This window comes from Globicephala melas, chromosome 3, assembly GCF_963455315.2.
Source record: "Globicephala melas chromosome 3, mGloMel1.2, whole genome shotgun sequence".
In the NCBI taxonomy this organism is placed as follows: Eukaryota; Metazoa; Chordata; class Mammalia; order Artiodactyla; family Delphinidae; genus Globicephala; species Globicephala melas.
Genome location: NC_083316.1, coordinates 166,495,312 through 166,518,675, shown reverse-complemented (window position 1 = coordinate 166,518,675; position 23,364 = coordinate 166,495,312). Strand labels below are relative to the sequence as shown.

The window sequence follows — 23,364 nt, the reverse complement described above, 5'->3', positions numbered from 1 at the left end:
GCCAGTCTGGCTGGACTTGTGGAGTAGCAGCAGCCAGCCGGCCACCTTGGAGCCAGCGAAGGGCACTGCTGGCCGCTTGGTGGCACCTGTGAGGATCAGCAGAGAGGCACGCTGCCAGGGAGGCAACTGTTAAATGTTGGTTACTGGGCTCAAAAAAAAAAAAAAAAAAAAAAAGCTATGGCCTGAATGTGTCCCCCCCCAATTCCTATGCTGACTCCCACCCCCCACGTGATGGTGCTGGGAGGGGCTTAAGTCACGAGAATGGAGCCCTTGGGAATGGGATTAACACTTCCAGAAAGAGCCCCTAGGCCCCTCGCCGCTTCCACCCTGTGAAGGCACAGCGAGAAGCCTGTGACCCAGAGGATGGAGGACAGCCCTCAGCCGACCACGGCGGCACCCGATCCCAGACTTCCAGCCGTCAGGACGCTGAGCAAACAATTTCTGTTGTTTGTGAGCCATCCCATCTGCAGTATTTTGTTGCAGCAGCCTGAACGGTCTATGACTATTTCTACTTTTTCATTGTAAATGTTTAGAAAATACATATGGAGAGAAATAATACAAAACCCCGCTGTGATCCTGCCACCCAGATTACCTTTGTTAACATCTTTCACGTATATAATTCCTTTTTTCTATAAATGACACACATATAACTTGCTTTCCTCATTCAACAGCATTAAAAGCTCTTTCCCCCAAGGTCATCAAAGATTCTGTTCAGAAGATGCATAAGTGCATCCAACCAACAGCCCACTGTCAGACGTCTAATAACTTCCAGTTCTTTGCCCCTCCTCCCGCGAGGTGACAACCCCTCTAGGACAGGTCATAGACTCCGGCCCCACCCCAGCACGTGGCGGCTGAGCCGGGGACCCTGCCACTTTCAGGATGACTTATGGCGACGTGCCCCGGTACTCCCCCACCTGCTGCCGCAACGTGCCCGGCTCCCCAGCCCTGCCACCACGGGAGGGATGCGCGTGACGCTCCGCCCGCGGGCGCCCAACATGCAGTCTCTGCTACACATGCCGACATCCACCCTGTCACCCGGCGCTGCCGGTCCCACTGGCCCTTGTGTGAGCTGTGCATCCTCCTTGCCGCTACCCGGGCTCCTACCTTGTTCTTGAAGTACACCTCGATGGGCATGATGAAGCCTGCGTAACCCGACTCCTCCACTTTGTAGGGGGGCTCCTTGCACACTGGAAAGAAAGGGAAAACCGCTGTCAGCGCTAGGAGGCCAGCTCCCCCAGCATGGGAAACCCCAGGCCCCGTTCCATGCCAAAGGGGTCAAGAGGAAGAGAAGCAGCGGAGCAGGAGAAAGGTGACCCCGTGGCGCCAGGGGGGGAGAGCGCTGGGGAAGGGGCACGAGACCAGCTATGGCAGCGCAGCCAGCACTGGCCACTGGCCACACAGGTTCAACTGACTGAGGGCAGCACAGCAGTGCGGCTCAGCGAGGTGCCGGGCCAGGGGGTCCCTGGTCTCCCAGCAGGGCAGGCACTCTGCTGTGCCCTCCTCCTGCCATCGCCCACTCAAACATGGATACTGAGGCCCCACTTGGGGCCAGGGACACGGACGCCAGGAGATGGAGATGGACATGGCCCGCTCCCAGCGGGGGCTCGCCTGGGTTCCACCTCAGCACCTAAGCAAAGCATTCCCAGGTGAAGAGTGATGAGAGAGGGAGGGAGGGAGGGGGAGAAAGAAACTAAGAAGAACAGTAAAATAGAGGTAAAACAATCTCCCGCAGTCTCACCCTCCAGGATGAACTGTCAATGTTTTGACAGGTATGCTGTCATTATGCAATGACAGCATTGAGAACAATATTGTTCTCCCGCATGTAAGAAAAAAAATCAGAACTGTACAGATCAAATCCCCCTTGTCCTCCGCCCCTCCCTCTCCTGAGGCAACCAGACCAGGAGATAGTAAAAAATAGGGAAAAACCTTTACACACGTATGTCTGTATTGTAATTCTTAAGGGGGCCAGAAATTGCCAGAAAACAGTGCATTGGAACATAATGAAACATGACTTTTTAGGGCTTCCCTGGTGGCGCAGTGGTTGAGAGTCTGCCTGCCAATGCAGGGGACACGGGTTCAAGCCCTGGTCTGGGAAGATCCCACATGCAGCGTAGCAACTAGGCCCATGAGCCACAACTACTGAGCCTGCGTGTCTGGAGCTTGTGCTCCGCAACAAGAGAGGCCGCAACAGTGAGAGGCCCGTGCACCGCGATGAAGAGTGGCCGCCGCTTGGCGCAACTAGAGAAAGCCCTCGCACAGAAACAAAGACCTAACACAGCCAAAAATAAATAAATTAATAAATTAATTTTAAAAAAGAAACATGACTTTTTAAAAATTAAAACCTCGTAAGATTTTTCTTAAAAAAATCATTTAAAATATCATATACCTCAAATATCTCACGTGTCTCATCTATCTGCGCAAACAAAACTGGTGGGGGGTGGGTTTAGAGTAACTGGGGACCCTCAAGGCCAGGGCTGGCTGGACAGCCTTGCACAGGACCCCGCTCTGCAAACCACAGGGGCGGGGCTCCAGGGAGCTGCGCGGACTGGCGGGTAAGCCGGCCCCAGGGGCTCCCCCTGCCCCTACGCCAGCCACTGTCCTCCAAGCCCAGCTCCCGCTCCCCCCACGCCCCCCAGGAGGGCTCAGCCTGCGCTTCAGGCTCCAGTCCCCACAGCCTGGGGCTTGAGGCATGCTCAGCTGGACGGACTTCCCTGCCAGGGGCGAGGGGGGCCGTCCCGACCGGGCCGTAGGACCCACCGCCCCCGCAGCATAGCCTCCCGTGGGGGCAGCAGTAGCCCGGCTGCCTCGGCTGAGCGCCCTGAGCACTGTCACCTGACCTCGGGGCCTGCACAGAATCATTACTGCTACCAAACGCTGCACTCGCTCATTCGTGCATTCACTCCACCACTATCCGCGCCCGACAGTGTCAGGTGCCCGGCTGACGCCAGAGGCCAAGGGGACACCTCTGGTCCCCAGGAGTAAGCTCAGTCACCTTCAGTCTGACGGTCAGCCCACCTGGAAGTAAGGAGTGCCCCTGCCTGCAGGCTGGGTCAATGGGCGGTGGCCCAGGCAGCCCGGGGACACTGTGGGGTCGACCTCAGCCCCAAATCCCTATTTGAGCCAGCTCCTACTCTGCTGCTCCTCGGAGAGCCTCCTGGCGGTGCTGGCTGGGCATGCCGGAAGCAGCCCGCCCCAAGATACCGCCTCGTTCCCTCTGAAGCCCGTGGCTCCCGGCGTCGTGCAGGTCAGGGCCCCAGCTGTCCACCGCTCCCCCGAGGACGCCTCAGCCCCTCCTGCCCCTACGGCTCGGTGGCTCGCCCGCCACCAAGCGCTGTGAAGGCTACCTCCAAACATCTCTGGGCTGCACCCCGCTGCCTGGCGCCCTGAGCCTCCGCTCCAGCCCCTCACCAGCCGGCCTGCCTCAGGCTTGCTCCCAGGCCTCTTCTGCAGAGGCCGCGGGAAGGACCCCTCTGAATCACAGATCTGTGTCCCATGATGGCTCCTCACTGCCCTCAGGACCAACTTCCAGCCGCTCCAGGGGGCCTGCACGGGGCTCCATGCCCTCCAGGCTCATGTCTCACCAGCCCTGCCACGCTGCCCCTCTCAGATCACAGACCACTTCCTCCGGGACCCCTTCACTGAGCAGCAGCCCCCGTCCCCCATCAAGTTCCAGGCTGCGGTTCCCTCCTCCGGCCCCGAGCGTCCTGTATCACTGGGTCTCAGCACTCCTTGTGCTTACTGTCTCCACCTTCCTCAATCCTACACGAGCTCCGGTTCATGCAGTGTGACACCCCCAGAGCCAGCACCATGGCCAGGCCTTTTGGAAACATTCACTACATATCTGTCAAATACTGCTGAGCGGGCCACATGTCACACCTCTGTCAGGTCATCTACTGAAGTGAGAAGCCTGTCCAGGGACAGGAAGAAATGTGGGCAGGGAGGCCAGGTCACGGCCCGCCTCTCCCCGAGTCTCTCGATCCCGTTTGAGCAGACTGAGGGGGGGTTTCTCCACCTGCATGAACCCTGCCCGCCTAGTGCCCAAGCCCCCCCACTGTGAGCGTCCTGCAGTCTGCCTCATGTGCCCCGGCCTCGCACAGGGCCGGGCACCTGCTTGCTTGCTGAATTAACCTGCATCCAGGAAGGAAAGAGGAAGCAGAGAGGAAGGGTGGCCTGTTCTTGCTGCACAATCCCCCAGCAGAGGAGGGAGGGACCGGGGACCTGCCTGCACCCTCCACCCCAATGTCCATCTCCCCCCGCCCACTCCCAGTCTGAATCCCCTCAGCCATGAAGGCCCGAGTCAGGGCCCCCTCCCGCAGGGACAGCCCTGGCTTCCCTCGGCCTCTGACCCCCAGGTCACTTACTTCCACTCATGTCACCTCTGATCTTCATCTCTCTACCAGACGACAAACCCCTTCAGGGAAGGGACCCTGCTTTGCATTTCTCAATCTCTCTCTAAAGGCCTCTCGGAGGACGGGCACTCCCAGGCTGAAAACCACCTTAGCCGTTCAGAGACGGGGCACGGGGCCAGAGTACAGGCTTCCAGATGTGGGAGACCGAGCAGATGCCACCGGCCTGCCTGCCGTCCCACCTGAGGGCCCATGGCAAGCAAAGTGAGGCCAGGAGGAAACCAAATAATGCCGTGAGAGTAACGGGGAGGGAGGCGATGTGAGCAGTCAAGAACTTTCTGGAAGGCAGAAAGTGGGTGAGAGCATGCTGGGCAAGCAAACAGGAAGAGGAAGCTGCAGCCGGGGACATGGCACAGGCGCTGCAGGGGGGGCCTGAGCCCCGGGAGGCCTGGGCTGGGGCATCCGCAGGTGCAGTGGGGAGCCGGTGGCTAGGGGTTTTTCTTGGAGTGATGAAAACGTTCTGGAATGAGAGAGGTGATGGCTGAGCCACTGTACGAACACAATAGACACGAGGATCGTACACATTAAGGGTGAATTTTATCATGTGTGACTCATACCTCAGTAAAGCAGTTATTAAAAAAAAAAAGCCAACCAGAGCGGCTGTGACTGGAACAACAGCCCTGGGTATCCCTCCTGCGACCTTCCCCACCCCACCCCCTGAGTCAGGCCCTTCTCAGTCAGGAAATTGGGGGACCCACTCCCTAACCAGAAACCGCTGGTAAAGCGAACCCATCCTGCCCTGAACAGAGCACTCGGTAAGAGTTCCCACTTGGAGGAAAGAGGCCAAAGAAACAGGAATACTTTGGGGACCACAAGAGAACTTGGGAAAAGGAAAACAAAAACAAAAACAAAAACCTAGAGTCAATGCCCTCAGATGCAAGACTTGCTCAACAAATGAAAACAAAATACTTTTAAAAAGGAAAATTAGAGAGTAAGAAAGGGCTCTTAGACCTTAGTACAAATATAGTACTTACAACTTTTTAATTCAACAAAAAGACCAGAAAATAAATTCGATGGAATCTCCCAGAATGTAGAGCAAAAAGACATTTTTTTTAAAGGGTGAAAGGTGCAAAAACAACTCAGCAGATTAAACAAATGTCAACAGCAGCTGATATTCATAAAGCAACTACTGTATGCCAGGCAGTATTCTCAGCACTTTATACATTTAACTCATTTAATCCTCCCAACAACACTGTGAGGCAGATGCAGTTGTTCCCATTTTACAGATGAAAAGACTTAAACATAGACAAGTTATATAATAAGCATCCTAGAATGCGAAAAAAGAAATTAAATAGGTGGAAAGAAATTGTCAAAGAAATAGAAGCTAAAATGAAGGACACCAGGACTTCCATGGTGGCCCAGTGGTTAAGACTCCACGCTCCCAACGCAGGGGGCCAAGTTCAATCCCTGGTCAGGGAACTAGATCCCACATGCCACAGCTAAAAGAGCCCACATGCGGCAACAAAGATCCCTCACACAGCAACGAAGATCCAGCATGCCGCAACTAAGACCCAGCACAGCCAAATAAATAAACAAATATTTTTAAAAATAGTAATAATAAATAAAATAAAATGAAGGACACCACATGTCCAACATGATGAACAAACACACAACCAAAAAAGATCCCGGAAACAATGTCATAAAAACCATCTTAAGTCCTTCTAAAGACAAAACAAAAAACTAAAAAACAGGTCATCTGCAACAGAACAAGAACCCAATAGCATCAGACTTCTCAGAAGACAAAGAAGCAACACTTCCAAAGCTCTAAGTGACAGTAATTCTCCAACTAGAACGTTACACCCAACTAGACTACTATTCAAGTGTGGGAACAGAACAAGGGCACTTCAAATACACTAGGAGTCAAGGAGTTTATTCCCCACACACCTTTCTTTGGAAATTGCTTCAGTAATTAATCTCCTGGGAAACTTCTTGAGAAATTATTCTAGTAAAACAGGAAAATAAACCAAAACATAAGGGTATTAGGTAAATCCCCCCAGGAGAAAAGTAAAGGAAAGTCCCAGCGTGATGGCTAAAGAGGAGCCAGTTCTGACTAGAGGAGGAAGAGACCAGAATGAAATATCTCGAAGGGGAAAAAACTCCACTGAATAAATGAAATGCTGGGGAGGATGGAAAAAAGGCAAAGCACCTTTGATGAAAAAGACACAATGCAAGGATGGGAAGAGAAGCAAAGGGTCAAATATGAAGCGCAGTAAACGGGGCCAAATTTTAACCAAGGATGATAAAAAGAGCCCATCTGACCTTGACATGAGCTTGAGCGTTCTCCTTGGAGTGGCCCAGAGTTCAGAGAGGATCCCGACCAGCCCGACAATGGAGAGAGTCGCTACGGTCAGTGCCCTTTGCCAGCTACCAACTTCTAGACTTAATCTCTAATCCTGGAGTGGAGCAACCTTAATGAAGTCAAGTGTAGCTCTCAGAGGGAGGGGTGTAAGGTTCAAGGAAGACGGGGTGCTCCTGCCCTTCTCTTCCTAAATGAAAAGTCAGGAGACCTTGGCCAAAGTTGACAGCATCGAAGAATGCATTCGTTCTCTCAACGAATACTTAGTAAGCACCTAAGTATTACTTAGGATACAGCAGCAAACTATATGGCCAGACACAAACCCCTCACTTGTCGGGGATGAAAGAGGGAGAAGCTTAGGAGAAAGTCTAACCCTTCACGCTAGTAAGTTAATAAACAAATGTGAAAAATCTAGAGATAAGAAGCAAATTTGCTTCTACTGCTTTAAGGTGTTAAGAAAGGACACGACCCAGAAAGGCCTAGAAATGTTGCCCCTGGGGTGATACCACCGCTGATGAGTTGGGAGGTGGGAACATCCCACCTGGCACATCTCTGCTGGGTCTGTTACGGGTGCATATTGTGGTGTAAAAGATACTTTTTAAGCACATAAAGTATAATTTCAGAGGCTGGAGCCCTATAAGAAATTCACTGGCTGCTTCACCTGATCTGTTTTTCACTGACCACTAAGCAAATGGCGAGTGAGCATTTACCATTCGATACCCGTGACGCAGGTGCCCTCTGTGTAGAGGCCGCACCGACTTTGCAAACACGCACGATTCACCTACTGAAACTCTGCCTGCAAAACGACACTTCAAAAGAGTGCACTTCACTCAAAACCCATGTTTCAGACATCGGGAGCTCAGAGAATGTGCCGCTTCCTCGTGACCACAAACAGGTGACTGGGCCTCTCGGGACCTCAGTTTCCACATCTAGATATGGGAGGGGATCCTGGGGGGCTCCCTGCATCACACAGCACAGAGCGAGGGCAGGACAAACGTAGGCAGCTCTGAGTGTTACTTCTAGCGGCTGCTTGGTTAAGGACCGGAGGGGAGGAAGATGAAACCAGCAGCTGAAAGGTGGATAGCAGTCACCATCTGAGGCCCCTCCCGGAGAGAAAGGGAGGGACGGGAGAGGGAGGTGGTGAAGGAACCGCAGTGGCAGCTGTCTGGGAAAGCAGGCACCTGGGCCAGGAGGGGGCAGCCCGGCTTCTGCTCTGCGTCCGGACACAGCGACCACGGGCTCCCCCAGAATGAACAGGCGTGACCAAGCGCCAAGAAAAACGGGCATATCCAGCCCACAGAGCATAGACTCATGCTTTAAAGCACAGGCAGCTTACCTGGCCCCCTGAGCTTGCTTCCCCATCTGTAAAAGAGGGTCGCGGGGTGAACGAAAAGAGCTTGTGAGCAGGACGTGCCTGATAAGTGGCATGTATTACTACTATTATTATTAGCAGGTGCTTTACAGATACCTGCTGTTGCCAGGAACAAGATGGGCTCTCTCCAAGAGGCTCAGAGACGGAAAAAGGAAAAAGGGAGAGAAGCTGAAGACTCAGGAAAGGAGAAACGAAGGAAAAGGAACAGCGGAAAGCTGATGGAAGAATCCAGAAGAAAAAGAATCTCGAGCCAGTTCTGAACCAGGAGTTTCTACTCCTGTAACACACGTCACTTCCCCACTGGACAGCAAGACACTTGCCGGCCCAAGCCCAGGCCCCCAGCAGGTCCCGGAATGGGCTCCTGCTTCCACCCGAGGCTCCATGCTGTCACAGCATGACCCCCGGCCCCCTGGCCACCTACTGTGGGTAGAGGGGGCAGCAGCCCAGCAACGGCTCTCCCAGCCCTGAAGCCCTTTCCGAGCACAGAGTCCTTTGTTCCTTTATCAATGCATCCATTCGAGAACTATTTTCAAGACCCCTGTGACGGGCTGGGCTTCACATGGGGACCGAATGGTAAAAACAGGAGACAGGGCCCGGCCCCCACAGAGCTCCCAACATCGCCTCCAACTTTGCTCCAAATTCCCCAGGAAGTGGTCTCTGATCGCGCGCCCTGGGTGAGTTCCCGGTTCTCCACCCCGTCAGACAGCCGGGCCGCATGTCACCCTGTACTTCGCAGATGGCCGGGCACTCTGAGGGGTGAAGCCTGGGAGGAGGCGGCGGCGAAACGCAAGCCTTTTCTGCTTTTGCCCCACATACCACGGGCTCTCTAAAGGGCATCTCTCCTCCAACGTGGGCCCAGTAAGCAGCTTCCTGCTTACTCACCAGGGGGTGTAAGTCGCCCTTCCCACCCTCAACCACAGGGCTACATTCTCTGGAAGCTTCTCAGAGCCTAAGTGATGACACAAGATGCTGTCACCACCTCCGCTGGGTTTTCCCTACAGCCAAGTCCGCGGCCAAGGGAGAAGCAGAAGGGATGGTGGAGGCCCTGTGTGGAGGGCGAGCTCTCACCTCGGGCTGCGGGGTACAGGCCACCTGCTCCCCAGGGAGAGGGCAGGCGGCCAGGGTGGGGACACTCACCACGCTTTGGCTTGGGGAAGCTGTCGTGCAGCCGGAAGACCACCTTCTCCACGAAGTGCTGGATCTCACACTGCTCAGGGCCGCGGACAAACACCATCCAGTCATGCGTGAAGCCCTCCGTGGTGGGCTTCTTGCGTAGTTGGGCACGATGTCCCAGCTCTAACTTGACCTGGACAGTGCACTGCAGGGAGAGAGAGGCGGGCACAGGGTCAACGCAGAGCCCAGGGCAGGGTGCTGCAGGCCGTGCCCTCCCCCTGGCCCCCCGTGGCCTACAGAGCTCGTAAGTGAAGGGAGTCTGCGAAGGGGCAGCGCGTTCACAGGAGCAGGAGCCTACACGTGCTCAGGTGGGCGGGGCCCGGACGGCTGTGCATGCCTTCGCTCCCCAGGAGGCCAACGGGGCCCCCCCCCCGCGCCTCCTCCCCACCTTGCCCCAGGGCCTTGGCACCTGTGGTTCCCACTGCCTCGGATGCTCTCCCCCAGGCCTCCCCACGGCTGGCTCCATCCTGTCACCGAGGTCTCGGCTTGACTGTCACCTCCTCAGAGAAGCCCTCCCTGACCACCCAACCTGAAAGCACCCACCACCACCCCATGGCTCTTTATGACACAGTCTTCTCAGCAGTCTCCATGATCAGACATCATCTTGCTAGCAGTCTGCCTGCTCTCCTCTTGCACTGGCTCACTGCAAATGGCTCCCTGCCCGGAGTAGCAACCCTCACCAAGATCTCCTGGAAAACAGCAGCGTGACCCGTGGTGCCACTGCAGTCGCCCCTCAGTACCCATGCGGGATCGCTTCCCGGACCCGAGGATACCAAAATCCACGGATGTTCAAGTCCCTTAGGTAAAAAGGCTTAGCACTTACATGTAACCTACGGATATCCTCCTGCATACTTTAAATCATCTCTAGGTTACCTATAATACCTCGTACAACGTAAATGCTAGGTAAATAGTTGTAATCACATGTAAGTGCTATGTAAATAGTTGCTGGGGCACAGCAAATTCAAGGGTTGCTTACTGGCACTTCCGGGAATCGTTTTCCCGAATATTTTCGATCCACAACTGATTGAATGTGCGGATGCAGAACCCACGGATCCGGAGGGCAGACTGTACCTCGTTCTACGAATGAGGCAACCAAGGCTCCAAGAGTGAGCTGTTGAGTGGCACACACGAGGCGCCTGAGTTGTAGGGAGATTCAGGCCCAGGTGTGTGTGTGTCACCCAAAGGCCACTCCCTTGGCCAGTGTGCCATCCTGCCGTCCTTGATTAAAGCATTTTCATTCTCCACCATCCCACAGAGTGCCTCCTGGAAAACAGAGACCCCTGGGGTCACCTGAGTCACCTGCACAAACGCTGGCTTTGTTTTCAAAGCAGAACAGCGGTTCACAGTGAGAATGGGGGGCAAGTGTGAAGCCAGCTGGGGACAGGTGCAGGTGGGCCCGCGGCCTCGGGCTGCCCTCCTCACACACATGTTGGCCACTCACCTGAGACAGGAAGCAGCTCGTGCCGGCCCCCCGCCACACACACACACTAAGCAGGCAGCCCCAACCCTTCGTAGAACTTGCACCAGTGAGGCCAGCTGAAACCGCCGACAGGGACCCACTGTACACATCTGCTCTGGCCTGTTAAAACCCTCTCTGGACTTCACAGAGATACAGTCTGACACCTAGTATCAAAATCAAGAACGTTACAAAGAAAGCAGAGGCCAAGTGGACACTTGCTCCTAAGTACTGAGATAACGAGAGACAAGCGGGCCAGTGGCCTGGATCCCACGCATCCGGAAGGAAACTCCCCTGTCGGGCTCAACAGCCCAGGCCCAGACCAGAAACCTCCCTCTGCACTCTCTTTCTCACCACCGGACCCCAGGCACCCCTGGGGCCACAGTCCCTCCAGGACCTGCCTCTTCTCTGGGTTCCAAAACCCTGTTCAGACCCACCACCGGCATACTCCCCACTCTTCCACCCCTCGCTGCTCGGTCACTGCCGGGAAAGCATGGCCCGCCGCTCTCGGTCAGAATCGAGTCCGCAGGCCTCAGCATACCTCCCATCTCACACCTGTGCTTCCTCAAGTCTGGGGTATTCCTCGTTTATCATGCTTTCACCCAAGATCAGAGAGTATGTCACAGAGCCGTGCAAGTTTCCCGCGCTGCAATCCCCTGTACGTGCACACACACATGCTCGTGCACAAAGAAGATGCTGCTAAGTTCTGGCCAGGCCTTAGAGGCTGAGAACCGAGGAAGCACAGGAAAACGCACACACCCTGCATCCCAACTCAGTCAGACACCAGCCATCCCCAAACATACCGGGAACGTCCACTCCCATCCACCTCTGCTCCTTCCGGCCCGCAGCCGGGGGCGCCCTAACTCACTTCTCTCTGATTGGAATTCCACTTGTCCCTTAAGCCCTGGCTCAAGTGCTACTCTCTCCAGAGCCTCTTCTGATAGATCCACACCGGAAACCAACCAGACCCTGGTCTCCACAGCAGTCTGTGTACAACCAACTCCGCTGTGCCACTTCATCCCGACCCTGCTCCTGACTGTTCACTGCTGTCTCCCCCAGGGCCACATCCCACCCGTCCTTTTAACCTCTATCCTGGAATCACGCTGCACGAGGCATCAACACTGGATTAAACCAGAGAGGCTTCCTAGATCAGTGAGTTCTAAGTGGTGCGTTGGTTCCAAGAGGGAAGGGCCAAGGTGACAGATAAGGACAGGGTGGCCCGGACGCATGGACTGGCGGGAGGCAGTGGGTACTTAGCGAGACAACTGTAAAAACAGGGCAGGAGCCCCCCACCCCGCCGGCACAGGACGACAGTCCCCGTGGGGCTGCTTGGGAAAAGAGCAGAGAGCCCCGGGACCGGTCCACTCGGGGGAGGGGTGGGGATCCGGATGGAGCATTTAGATTCCACACTAGAGAAATGACAGCCAACCGTACGCAGGTGACGGATTGGAGGAAACAGCATCTAAGTGATAAAACACCCCAGCAACTGTGTACACAGTCTGGGCTGAAGGCAAAAAGGACAGACAGACCAACAACAACAAGCCTGCTGGGAGGCAACCAGAGGGAGTGGCTGGAAAAGAAGCCTGAAACAGGAGAACTGGGAGGACCCAAGGGCGGATGCAGAAGGAGAGACAGGCGACCAGGCAGCTGGGTGGCTGTGATGATGCCCATGGAGCCCGGGTGGGTGGAGCGGGGGTGGGGGGTTGGGGACATTTGGGGGGAAATACCCCCCTGACAGCTGGAGAAAAGGCCTGGACGTCTGGATAAACAAGTCATGCTCGAATCAACCACAAGCTTCTATCCGCAGAACGCTGCTTATGGACAACGTTCAAGATAAACAACCCCCAACAATATTTACATGATCCCAAATAGGCCATAATCGCCCCGTACACTTACGGGTGTGTAACAAACTCTGCCTTTCTCTCTGACCTGTTTTCACACTGAGGAGTCGGGAGACAATCCCTGGATTATGGGAAACCAGATCCACATAATCACAATGACAACAGGACACTGTTGAATGGCTTCTGGTATCAATACTTTCAGAGTTAACTCCTAGGTGATGAGATGCCCCCTCAGATTCTGCTGTTCACCAATCCGGAGATTAACAACCCTGCTCCAACCCCAGCTGCCTTCCCGGCATTTCTCATCACGTGGGGTTCCTACCCAGGGCACATGAGCAAGCCCGGCAGAGCAGTGATTGTGAAAGAAGGGAAGACCACAGTTCCATCCGAGGGGGAAAATGGAAGCGCCAAAAAGACGCTCCAGAGGCCAAAGTAAACAGGAAGGTTCTGAAGCGCGATGGGTAATCTTTGCAGCCGGCGGGCCGTGCCCAAAGCTCCGCCCAGGCGGCATCTCTGCCTCAGGGGCCAGCGCCAGCTCAGTCCCGACACCCCCAGACCCCAGGTGCCAATGACTGCATACGCCAGTGCACACAGGAGAAGTCTCCCCTGAATGCTGGAACCTTCTAAGAAGTAAAGATGGTGGAATATCACAGATTTGGGGACACTATATTAGAAAAGAAATCATTGATTCCGTAGGACACTCAAGCTACACCGAAGCGGAGGCAAGTAAAGCTGAGCCCTGGCCAACTACTCCGACTCGGTGAGTCACGGTAATTCCACCTCCGACAATTCCACCTCTGCAGGCTCTGCCCCCTCCTTCCTTACTCCACCTGGACTCCTTCCCTGTCCAGCAGAACTAGAGAACTGAAGCAGATCAGTCAGCTGCTTCTCCAGGAAGGGTGCCTGCTGGAGAGGCTCACTGTTGGCTGGATTAATAAGCCCGAGCTGGACTTCCCTGGTGGCGCAGTGGTTAAGAGTCCGCCTGCCAATGCAGGGGACACGGGTTCAAGCCCTGGTCCAGGAGGGTCCCACATGCCACGGAGCAACTAAGCCCGTGCGCCACAACTACTGAGCCTGGGCTCTAGAGCCCGAGAGCCACAACTACCGAGACCATGTGCCACAACTATTGAAGCCCATGCACCTATAGCCCGTACTCCGCAACGAGAGAAGCCACCGCAATGAGAAGCCCACACACCGAACCGAAGAGTAGCCCCCCTGCTCACCGCAACTAGAGAAAGCCCGTGTGCAACAACGAAGACCCAATGCAGCCAAAAACAAAATGAAAAAAGAAAAACTAATAAATTAAAAAAAAAAAAAAAAGCCCGCGCTGCCTGGAGTGACGTCCCTCACCTGCCCCGCGGCTGCTGGGAGGCCCCTTGCAGAGCCTCCAGAGGGAGGGCCCGGCCTTGGTCACTGCCACGTCCCAGCATCTTGAGGGCCACTTCGCCACCCACTGCCCCCACAAAAGCCCAGAACAAAGGGGCACTTTCCAGGCTGCTCCAGAAAGAGTTAACTATTCTACCTCTGGGAAATCGTCCCTAAGACCTGAGATGAGATGGAGTGGCACGAGGGCTCCCAGGGCCATCTAGGGACAGTTAAGCTTGGGCTGAGGGCCTCCGCTGGGCACTGCCCTCGCTCCAGGCCAACTGGCGGCGGGCACTTGGAACCCAAGGGCCAGAATCCTAAGTCCTGCGAGCCAGGCAGACGCATCAGCCAGCACAGACCCCTGCAGGTGTGGAAGGGGAGGCCCCACCCAGCAGAGACAGAGCCAGCCTGGTGTCAACAGCCCTGCTGGCCTCACAGCACTCGCTTCCCGGGATCCTTCCCACATCCCTCGAACCCTGCCCTCAGCCTGGCCCCAGGAGACAGGTCTTCAACAAGTGTATCTGTAAGATTTCCCCGGATCTTCTGGTGGGAATTCTCTTTACCAGATGCCCCCCCCCCCCCGCCGTCTCCCCACCCCGGGAATTCCCACTTTACCAAGTGGCCTAATTAGGCCTGGAGTCTGGCTACTGCAGCTAATTCCCTCAGATGCGCAATCCCCTCCCCTCCCAGGAGGAGGAAGCACCCAGGGGTCTTTTCCCTGATCAGCCTGGGACGATTTTGCCAAGTCTGATGACACCCAGCAGGGTCACTGGCAACGTGGTCCACACACCCACAAAGGGGGACAGGGGCTGGGCCCACAGAGCGGCAGCCACACAAGCCCGAAGTAAGCGCTCTTCACAGAACTTTCTCCCTCTAGACCCAGCGGGGGGCTCCCGGGAGCAGCCACTGAATCAGAGCACAAGACAGGGAGAGGACAGCCGTCCCTCTGAGACAATCCTCTCAAGTGGAGACTGCCTGCCCGGAGGCTGGGACCTCTCAGGACAGCCGCAGGAGGCCCTGGCCCTCTAATGCCTGGCCCACGGGGGCTGGTGGCTGCCCCTACACTCTCTTAGGGCTCCATCCGGCCTCAATTCTCTGACCCAGGGCACCAGGTTAATGACAAAGGGACAAGAAGGGGCTCAATGAATGTGCCTCTGGAAACTCTCTAAGGTAAGTGTGCAGACCGTGAGGGTGTGCAGATACACCCACAATCTTTAGGGCTGTCAGGCTGCTGGGAAGCCTCACCCCTACCAGCCCACCAGGGAGGCCTGGGACAGGATATGCATTAAATATGTAGGAAACGCACACAGACATGTAGATGATGCGTCGGCCATGCCCAGAGTTCTCCAGAGAGCAGTCTTGGGAGATTTTGAACACGAACAAGCCCAATAAAGGCATCTGTCACCAGGCCAGGTGGGCCTGGTGACAAAGGCAGTGATTCCTAGTCACTTTTATTTAACCAACAGTTGGCGAAGCTAAGTGCAAATCTTCGCATTACAAACTACGAGGGACCCAAAGGGGAGCAGAACTCTGGTCCCCGCTCTCAAGCACTTTACAACATGCTTCACAACTTTAAAACCTGGCATCGACCTGCTGTGACAGCTTCAGAGCCAGGTGGGGGAGGACCCCATCACCCTCTCATTAGCACTCTGCACAGTCCTGAGGTTCTCTATGCAAGGTCTGGGGGAAGAGCGAGCGCTCCCCCTAAACATCCCACCAGGCCTCGACTCCTTGCAGGGCTGTCCTGGGCCTGCGTTTGCACATCCGTGGAATGGGCCTTCCCCGTGAGAAACAAACCTCCCTTCTGCAACAGCAGAGTATGGTCACAGGCAGCTGTTCTCAAATCCAAACTTTGGAGATGAAGAGTCAGCGTCAGTTCAACCATGTGGCTCAGCGGGTCGGCCGCCCACCTCGCAGCCAGGCCCAATGCTTTTGTGAAGGGAGGACTCCCTGGTCCTTTGGGGAACAGGACTCCCCAGACGCTGATACCACTTCTAGCTCCCTAGGCAACCCCCCGCCCCCTGAGGCTCCCTTCCCAGCCTCCTTTCCATCTTTTCAGCAGCTGCTCAGTCTGTAACCACGCCCATTCCTTCCCCACCATCCTTGGAGATAAATCACATGGCTCCCAGCCATGACCCCTGCGTGAGCAAAGACCTGCCCCCCAAAATACATCACCATGTCCCCCCTAAAAAAAATACAAATCCCGCAGACGACAGACGTGTAAGTACAGGCTACAGGTCAAGGGATCAAACAGGTGGGGGTGTGGTCAAGGCAAAGGGTACCAGAATGACATTTTCCCGGGAGCCAGAGCCAAATGCAGAATCCCCCTTCTCAGCTGGGCCTGGAAGTTCTAGAAAACGCAACAGGAAGGTCAAGAGAACCAGTCTCCCAGAGCAAGCGGGCCTGGGCGAGCGGGGGAAGCCCTGTTGTTTCCCATCACACTGAGGCATTCACAGGTTTGGGGCATCGTGGGGGAGACAGAGAAGGCTGACTCTGCTGGATTCACAGCGTCTCCCCCGCCCCTTCTCTCCTGCCTCCCCAGGGGCTGCTGCCCCCTAAGGAAGGGACAGAGCTCCTGGGCCTCTCCCAAATTTGCATGAGAACACAGCCGGGGATGAAGAGTCAGACGCCTGGGTGGCTCAAGCTTTCCTCTGGGACCGGTTTCACTTGTCAATACGTGTGCAAGGATCCAGACCAGCGCTGTCGAGTGGAACCTTCTGCCCTGATGGAAAGGTCGCCTCTTCGTGCTACCCAATGAGGTGGCCGGCACCTCAGGAGTGGTGGTTCCTGGGCACTTAAAATGTGGGTGGTGCAACTGAGGAACTGACTTTTTCGTTCTCGTACTTTTAAGTTTAAATAGCCACCGAGTGCTAGCTGCTGCCGCGCTGGGCAGTGGCGAGGTACCTCTCTTTGGCCCAGGGTGCTCGCCTGCTCCCTGCACCCCCAGCAGGACGGCTGTCTCCCTCTGTCACCGACCCAGAACGCCGCCCCTTCTCACCGCTCCGCTCATACAGATGACAGCCACCCAACCAGCCAGGGCGCCACATATCACAAGGGGAATGGACACAGCTGGGCCTGAGATGTTTCCCCGGGAGGCCCGGCGGGTGGGGTGAGGGGCGAGAGCCATGCTCTACGCCCACAGGGTGCCCAGCAAGACTTCCCCAGGGGCCAGCTTCCTTGAAAGTGGACACTGAAGGTTTATTTTGTTTTGTTTCTTAACTCAATACAGATCGGAGGCAACGAGCTCTGTCCCTTCAAGGGAAATGAACTCACACCACTCTGCAGAAATCCCCCATTCAGCTGTCATGAACTATTCCCTACTTCTCAAGAAAGAGGTACAACACCAAGGCTGAAAGGAAATCGCAGTGAGAGGGTGCCCCCAAGCACAGGCCTCAGTGATCCTGCGCCACCAGGCGGCTGGGATGGGCGGGGGGGAGGTCTCCCACCCCCCAACCCTGAAACCCCACGGCCACACAGCACCTTACGAGCCAGAGCTGCCCGAGTGGCGCCGGCAGCCAGGGATGCCCCAACCTGCCCTGACTAACAGCGGGGATTTCAGCTGCCAGCCCCACTGCCCCCACACTGCCTCTCCTGGCTTCGAGCCCCTGGAAGGCAGGGGCAGCAGGGGAGGGTGAAGAAATAAATGATCCTATGTCGGGGGTCGCAATGGTCCAGGGCTTGGGGAGGGGTAAGGGGCTTGGGTACTGAAGAGGAGAACAGCCTTGGGTTCGCCAGGACTGGCTCAGGGTTTCCAGATAGAAGGGAAAGGGGCCGTGGGGAGAGTTTAGGGAGGCTGGGGAACACCCTAGGTTTGCAGCAAGGCTCTCGGTGGCGGCTCCAAGATGCTGGGGAAGGCAGGGAAAATGGGGTGTGCTAGCGGGAGAGGGTAGTGGGTCAAAGTCACGGCATCAGACTAGGGGATGCTGGGAGGAAGTGGGCGACCCTGAACGTAAGGAGAGAGACACATGGGTTCAGGAGAGACTGCAGGTCTCTGCAGGGAGAACGACTATGGTTACAGGAACCAGAGAGAGGAGACCTGGACTGGGGGACAACGTGGGGAAGCGTAAATCAGAGTCACAGGGGCAAAGAGGGCCCGAACTGAGGGGAGTGAGGCATCTGGTGTCTGAAGGGCGTGGAGGCTCCAGGTCCGAGCAGAAATGGTCCCTGGACCTGGTCAAAGAGGGTCTGAAGGTGAAGAGACAGACCCTTGGGGCCCTGCGGTCCAAGGGAGAGTGATCAGGGCCTGAAAGCAGAGGGGGCTGAGCAGCAGAGTGGGTCAAAGGCATCTGAAGAAGAAAGCCCAGGTCCAAAAAAGGGGGCCACTCAATGCAGGCCTGGGTCCTGGTGGGAAAAGACCCGGGACCCTACCAGGGTTTGAGGAGGAACAGATGCTCAGGCTGAGGCAAGGGCAGGACCAAAGGGGAGAGAGGTCAGCGTGAGCCTGGGTTCGAGGAAGGAGGAGGCTGCAGACCAAGGCCCCAGGAGTTGTGGGGAACTCAAACCCCAGCAAAGGTTTAATGCCGGGAGTTTGAGAGGATTCAGGGCCAAGGGGCCAGAGGAGGCAGGAGACACCGACTGGCCCTGGATTCAGACAGGAAAGGGGGTACAGGCCGGATCAGAGGAATCTAAGGGGCCCCCGGGGGGGCTGCGGGGACTCAGGACTGTGCCGGGATCCCGAGGGATGTCCCAGGGGGCGCTGGGTCGGACTGGGGTCACAAGGGGCGTCCCAGGGGGATGTGGGCCAGGCCGGGGTCCCGAGGAGCGTCCCAGAGCGTTCTGGGCTGAAGTGGAGATCACGGGGGGTGTCTCACGGGGATCTGGGCCAGACCGGGGTTCCGAGGGGCTTCCCAGGGGACTCTGAGCAGCGGGGGACCGGGGTTCCCAGGGGGGTCCGCGGCGCTCTGACCCGGCGGGGGTGGCGGATGGGGGATGGGCGCCCCCGCCCCACATAAAGGCCCGGGGAGCTGCGGGCGCGCACAAAGCTGGGCGGGCGGGCGCCGAGCGGGAGCGGGGAGGCCGGGACCGAGGAGGGTCGGGCCCGGCCGGGCGGGCGGGTAAGGGAGGGAGGGAGGGAAGGAGGGAGGGGGCCGGGCGGGCGGCGCGGGCCGCGCTGCGGCGGCGCGGCCGCTCCTCACCTGATTGTCCATGGCTGGCTCCCCGCCCCGCCCCCGGGCCCCGCGTCGCTCGCCGCCGCCGCCGCCGCTCAGCGCCGCCGCGCCGCCCTCATTGTCTGTCAGGCGCCGCCGCCGCCTCTCCCGGCCGCCCGCCCGCCCGCCAGCCCCGCGGAACCGGAAACCACCGCCAACCCGGGTCGCGCACCGACTGCGGGCCCCCCGCCGCCGACTCGGGCCCGCTGCCCGGACTGACAGCTGCCTAGGCCAGTCGACGACGCGGACGGCGACTTGTGGGGCGGGACTTCCGGCCTGGCGGGGGCCTGCCGGGCTGCGGTCGGAGGGACGAAGACCGCAGCCAATGGGAGGCCCGGACCGGAGGGGCGGGAGGAGGGAGGGAGGGAGGCGCGAGGCGAGCCCAGCAGAGGGGAGCGCGAGGTGTGCGCCGCACGTGGAGGGGGGCGGGGGCGGAGGCGGGACGGGAGCGCCGCGCCTGCGCACTGTGGCCCCAGGGGCCGCTGCCCAGTGACCGGAGCTCCCGGGGCTGAGCCTCCCCCGGGCCCCAACCTCCCCGGTAGGGAGGAATCCCCAGGGACACTTTTGTTTCCTGGCCACGTGTTGCTGCTGTGTGATGGAATGAGACCTGGGCTCTGGAACTGCAGATTAATTTTCCAATCCTGGAACTGTATCATGGTCAACTCCCTTCTTACCCTGAATCTCAGTTTGCGTCTGTAGAATGGGGACCATCACGGTGTGATGCTAGTACGTGGTAATCTGAATGATACAAATCTAAAATCTGCTGCATTGACATAACCGAGAAGTTCTCATTTTATCCACGAGATTTATCATGCTAATCCCTCCAAAAACCGTTTTTTCATTTACCCATGATAATATACCGCGACTTGTAAACTGTTTATATCGAATGTAAACATATGGCCCCATCTTTTTCAGGATCCTGTAAGCCACTTGTCTCTTGGACCTTAGGACTTCTACCTAAGATGTGCAGTTATTTTAAATCCCTTCTTATAAATAGAAATCAGGGTTTTTTGTTTGTTTGGCTATTTTCCCCCCTCCACTTCTCATTTAAGTGTCAGGCAAGTATTCATTAGGTGGTGTGGCCTGTGCTTTGCGCTGAAGAACAGCGCCGGAAAATCAGTTATTTTGGGATAGAAGTAAGTCCAAACAAAAACTCTGAAGAGGGCCAGATCACTGTCATAATACATAGTAACACCGTACTTTTTAATCTAGGGCAGGGCGAGCTGGTTCGTGGGGGGAGAGGGGAGGGTGGAGGTCATGCTGAGAAAATATGCAACAACTTTTTTTTTTTAGATATTCTTCATAATTATACCTAATCATCATCTATTTTGTTTATTTATTTATTGTTTTTGTTTTGTTTTGTTTTTCTGTGGCCGCGCCGTGGCATGTGGGATCTTAGTTCTCCGAGCCTGTGCTGCCGGCAGTGGAAGCACGGAGTCTTAACCACTGCTCCGCCAGGGAAGTCCCAGCAGCACCTTTAATGTGGGTACAACTTTAACTTTTTTTTTTTTTTAATCCTGTAACTGAATGTAAGTGGATCAGTGGTTCTAAGTGGTCCTTGAACCAGGAGGTTCAGCATCTCTGGGAACTTTGTTACAAATGCAATTTATGGTTTCTCTTGATTTATGGAATCAGAAACTGGGTGTGTGGCCAGCTGGGGGTGGGGTAGTGCAGAAATTTGTCTCTGAAGGAAGCAGGCAGTGAAGAACCTTTAAGCTACAGTTGTTGCAAAGAAAAGCTTCAGGAACTCAGCCTCCTCCCTCTTACTCATCTGGAAACTATCCTTAGATGAGATTCTTAATTGTTGGGGGTTTTCAAAACTACCTCCCTGGAGCTCTGACTAGATCAGGTATAACTTTTTGAGCATTAGAAAGGATAATGGGGAAACAACCCAAGTGCCCATCAATGAATGAACAGACAAACAAAATATGGTCTGTCCATACAATGGAATATTATTCAGCCTCAAAAAGTAAGGAAATTCTGACATGTGCTACAACATGGATGAGCGTTAAGGACACTGCGCTCATTGAAATAAGCCAGACACAAAAGGACAAATACTGTCTGATTCCACTCACATGAGGCCCCTAGAGGAGTCACATCCATAGAGACAGAAACTAGATGGTGGGGGCCAGGGGCTGGGGGAGGGGCTGGGGAGTCAGTGTTTCATGGGGACAGAGTTTCAGTTTGGGAAGATGAGAAAGTTCTGGAGATGGATGGTGGGGATGGTTGCCCAACAATAAGAATGTACTTAATACCACAAAACTGTGCACTTAAAAATGGTTACAATGGCAAATGTTATGTTGTATATGTTTCTACCACAATAAAAAAAGGACCATTTAACTCTGTGAACATACAAATATACATGAGTCCATAGTGATATTAAAACAACGAAGCACATTTGTCACCTTCGAAGGTGACAATTGTATGAACTCCTCACTTACCAAGCCTTTACAGCATGAAACCAGCTCCAGTTGATGAGGGAAGAAAGCCCTTTTTGCAGAAAAATGCCAACAAATAATGCTAAAAGGATGACAGAAAAATCACTGTTTTGAAACCCCTAATGAACTAATCATCACAGACAAGAGTCATCAATGGATGCTAACACGATTAACTGAAAGGTTCACGGGAGACTGGATAGTATCAGGTCCACCAATGATCTCCTCATAGATTGCCTGCTAGATGCAAAGAGGGAAAAAATAACTTTCCAATGGAAGCATCATACCGTTGCCACCTTTGTTCAGTGACTTTTAGCAGCAGGGCAGTGGGACAAGCAGATGACAAGTTCCTACTAGGTGCAATGGTAAATACACAGCACCAAAAAAGTGTTCATGCCCCAAACGTTTAACTTGAATCACACCTCTAGTTCCAGTTTACAGAAGAAACACAAAGGATAGAGGCACATGGCAGATGACACCATGAGAAGCAATCAGACAAGTCCAGAAGGCGTAACTCTCAACAGCCTGGCTTTCTGGAGTCAACAGGATGGGAGGAAAGAAATGAGGACCGCCCAGAGTTCAAAGAGATGGTGTCACACCAAATGCAATGTTGGGTACTTCATTGGATCTTGGCTTTGAACAAACCAGCTGTGTCAACTGGGGACATTTGAACTTGAATTATATTGCATTATGTTTAAACTTGTATTTTGTTAGGTGTGATCATGGAATTATGGTTGTGTAGGAAAATGGCCTTATTTTTTAAAGCTGCATAGGGGTGAAATGCCCCCAGGCTAATCGCCTTTAAAATACATTAATTTAAAAACTAGACAGTGCAAATATGGCAAATGTTAAGAATTGTTCAATCTAAGTGATGGGCATATGGGATTTCATTACTGGTCTCTATACTTTTCTGCATGTGGGACATTTCTATAATAAAAAGTAAAAATGTTAAAAATGCATCCTTTGGGCTTCCCTGGTGGCGCAGTGGTTGAGAGTCCGCCTGCCGATGCAGGGGACACAGGTTCGTGCCCCAGTCCGGGAAGATCTCACATGCCACGGAGCGGCTGGGCCCATGAGCTGTGGCCGCTGAGCCTGCACGTCCGGAGCCTGTGCTCCGCAACGGGAGAGGCCACAACAGTGAGAGGCCCGCGTACCGCAAAAAAAAAAAAAAAAAAAATGCATCCTTTGCCTAAAATTGAACCACTCTTTTCCTTCCTCTGGAGGTAAACAGAGGGCTGCCCCATTTTGTCATTAGCATGGCCATGTCCTAGCCAACACCTGCTGTACACAAACTCCAGAGGATGAATTTTAAACTCATTTCATCTTGACAATTGTAAGAGGTAGGTGTCGTTGCCCCCATTTCACAGGTGAGGAAACTGAGGCCCAGAGGAGGTGAGTTACCTAAAGTCCCATGCTGAGTATATGGCAGAGCCAGGGACCCACCGAGAGTCCAGAGCTACATATCTGCCGCCCTGTGTCTTACCTTAGTGCCTACTAGCAGCCTCCCCCACAAGAGCATCTGTACACGTTTGCTGAATAAGGATATCAGGGAAGACTTCCTGGTGGTGGTGGGGAGGGGGGGAGGAGATTGAAACTGAGACTTGAATTGCATGGAAGGTGAATTCTGATTTCTTTCGGAGGAATGAAGAATGTTTAGATAGTAAGTTAGAAGGTGGCACTGTGCACAATATTGCTCTGGTTGTCATTTGCTATATAACAAATCACCCTAAACTGAGTGACTTAGAACAACACTAATCATTTATTGTTGGGACCCAGTTGTTGGACCTTCAGAGATTCTGGTTTCATTAGTCTGGAGTAATACAGGGCCACCTCCCCCTCCCCCCTTTTTTAAGTTCAGCTGGGGAATCTCATG

General features: G+C 54.9%; 1 protein-coding gene across 3 annotated transcripts in view; it reads right to left on the bottom strand.

The window, feature by feature from the left end:
- MLLT1 (MLLT1 super elongation complex subunit) overlaps positions 1–23,364 on the bottom strand; it is a 131,130-nt gene that overhangs the window by 45,765 nt on the left and 62,001 nt on the right. For 2 of the 3 annotated variants that reach the window (XM_030879426.2, XM_030879427.2), the window contains exons 1-3: positions 19,045–19,146; positions 9,212–9,392; positions 1,105–1,187 (exon numbers count right to left, since the gene is read on the bottom strand). In XM_030879426.2, coding sequence (XP_030735286.1) covers positions 1,105–1,187; positions 9,212–9,392; positions 19,045–19,056 — 276 coding nt within the window. In that variant the 5' untranslated portion in view covers positions 19,057–19,146. Of the gene's footprint in view, positions 1–1,104; positions 1,188–9,211; positions 9,393–19,044; positions 19,147–23,364 lie in introns of those variants that run through there. The other variant, XM_060297271.1, reaches the window with a different exon arrangement.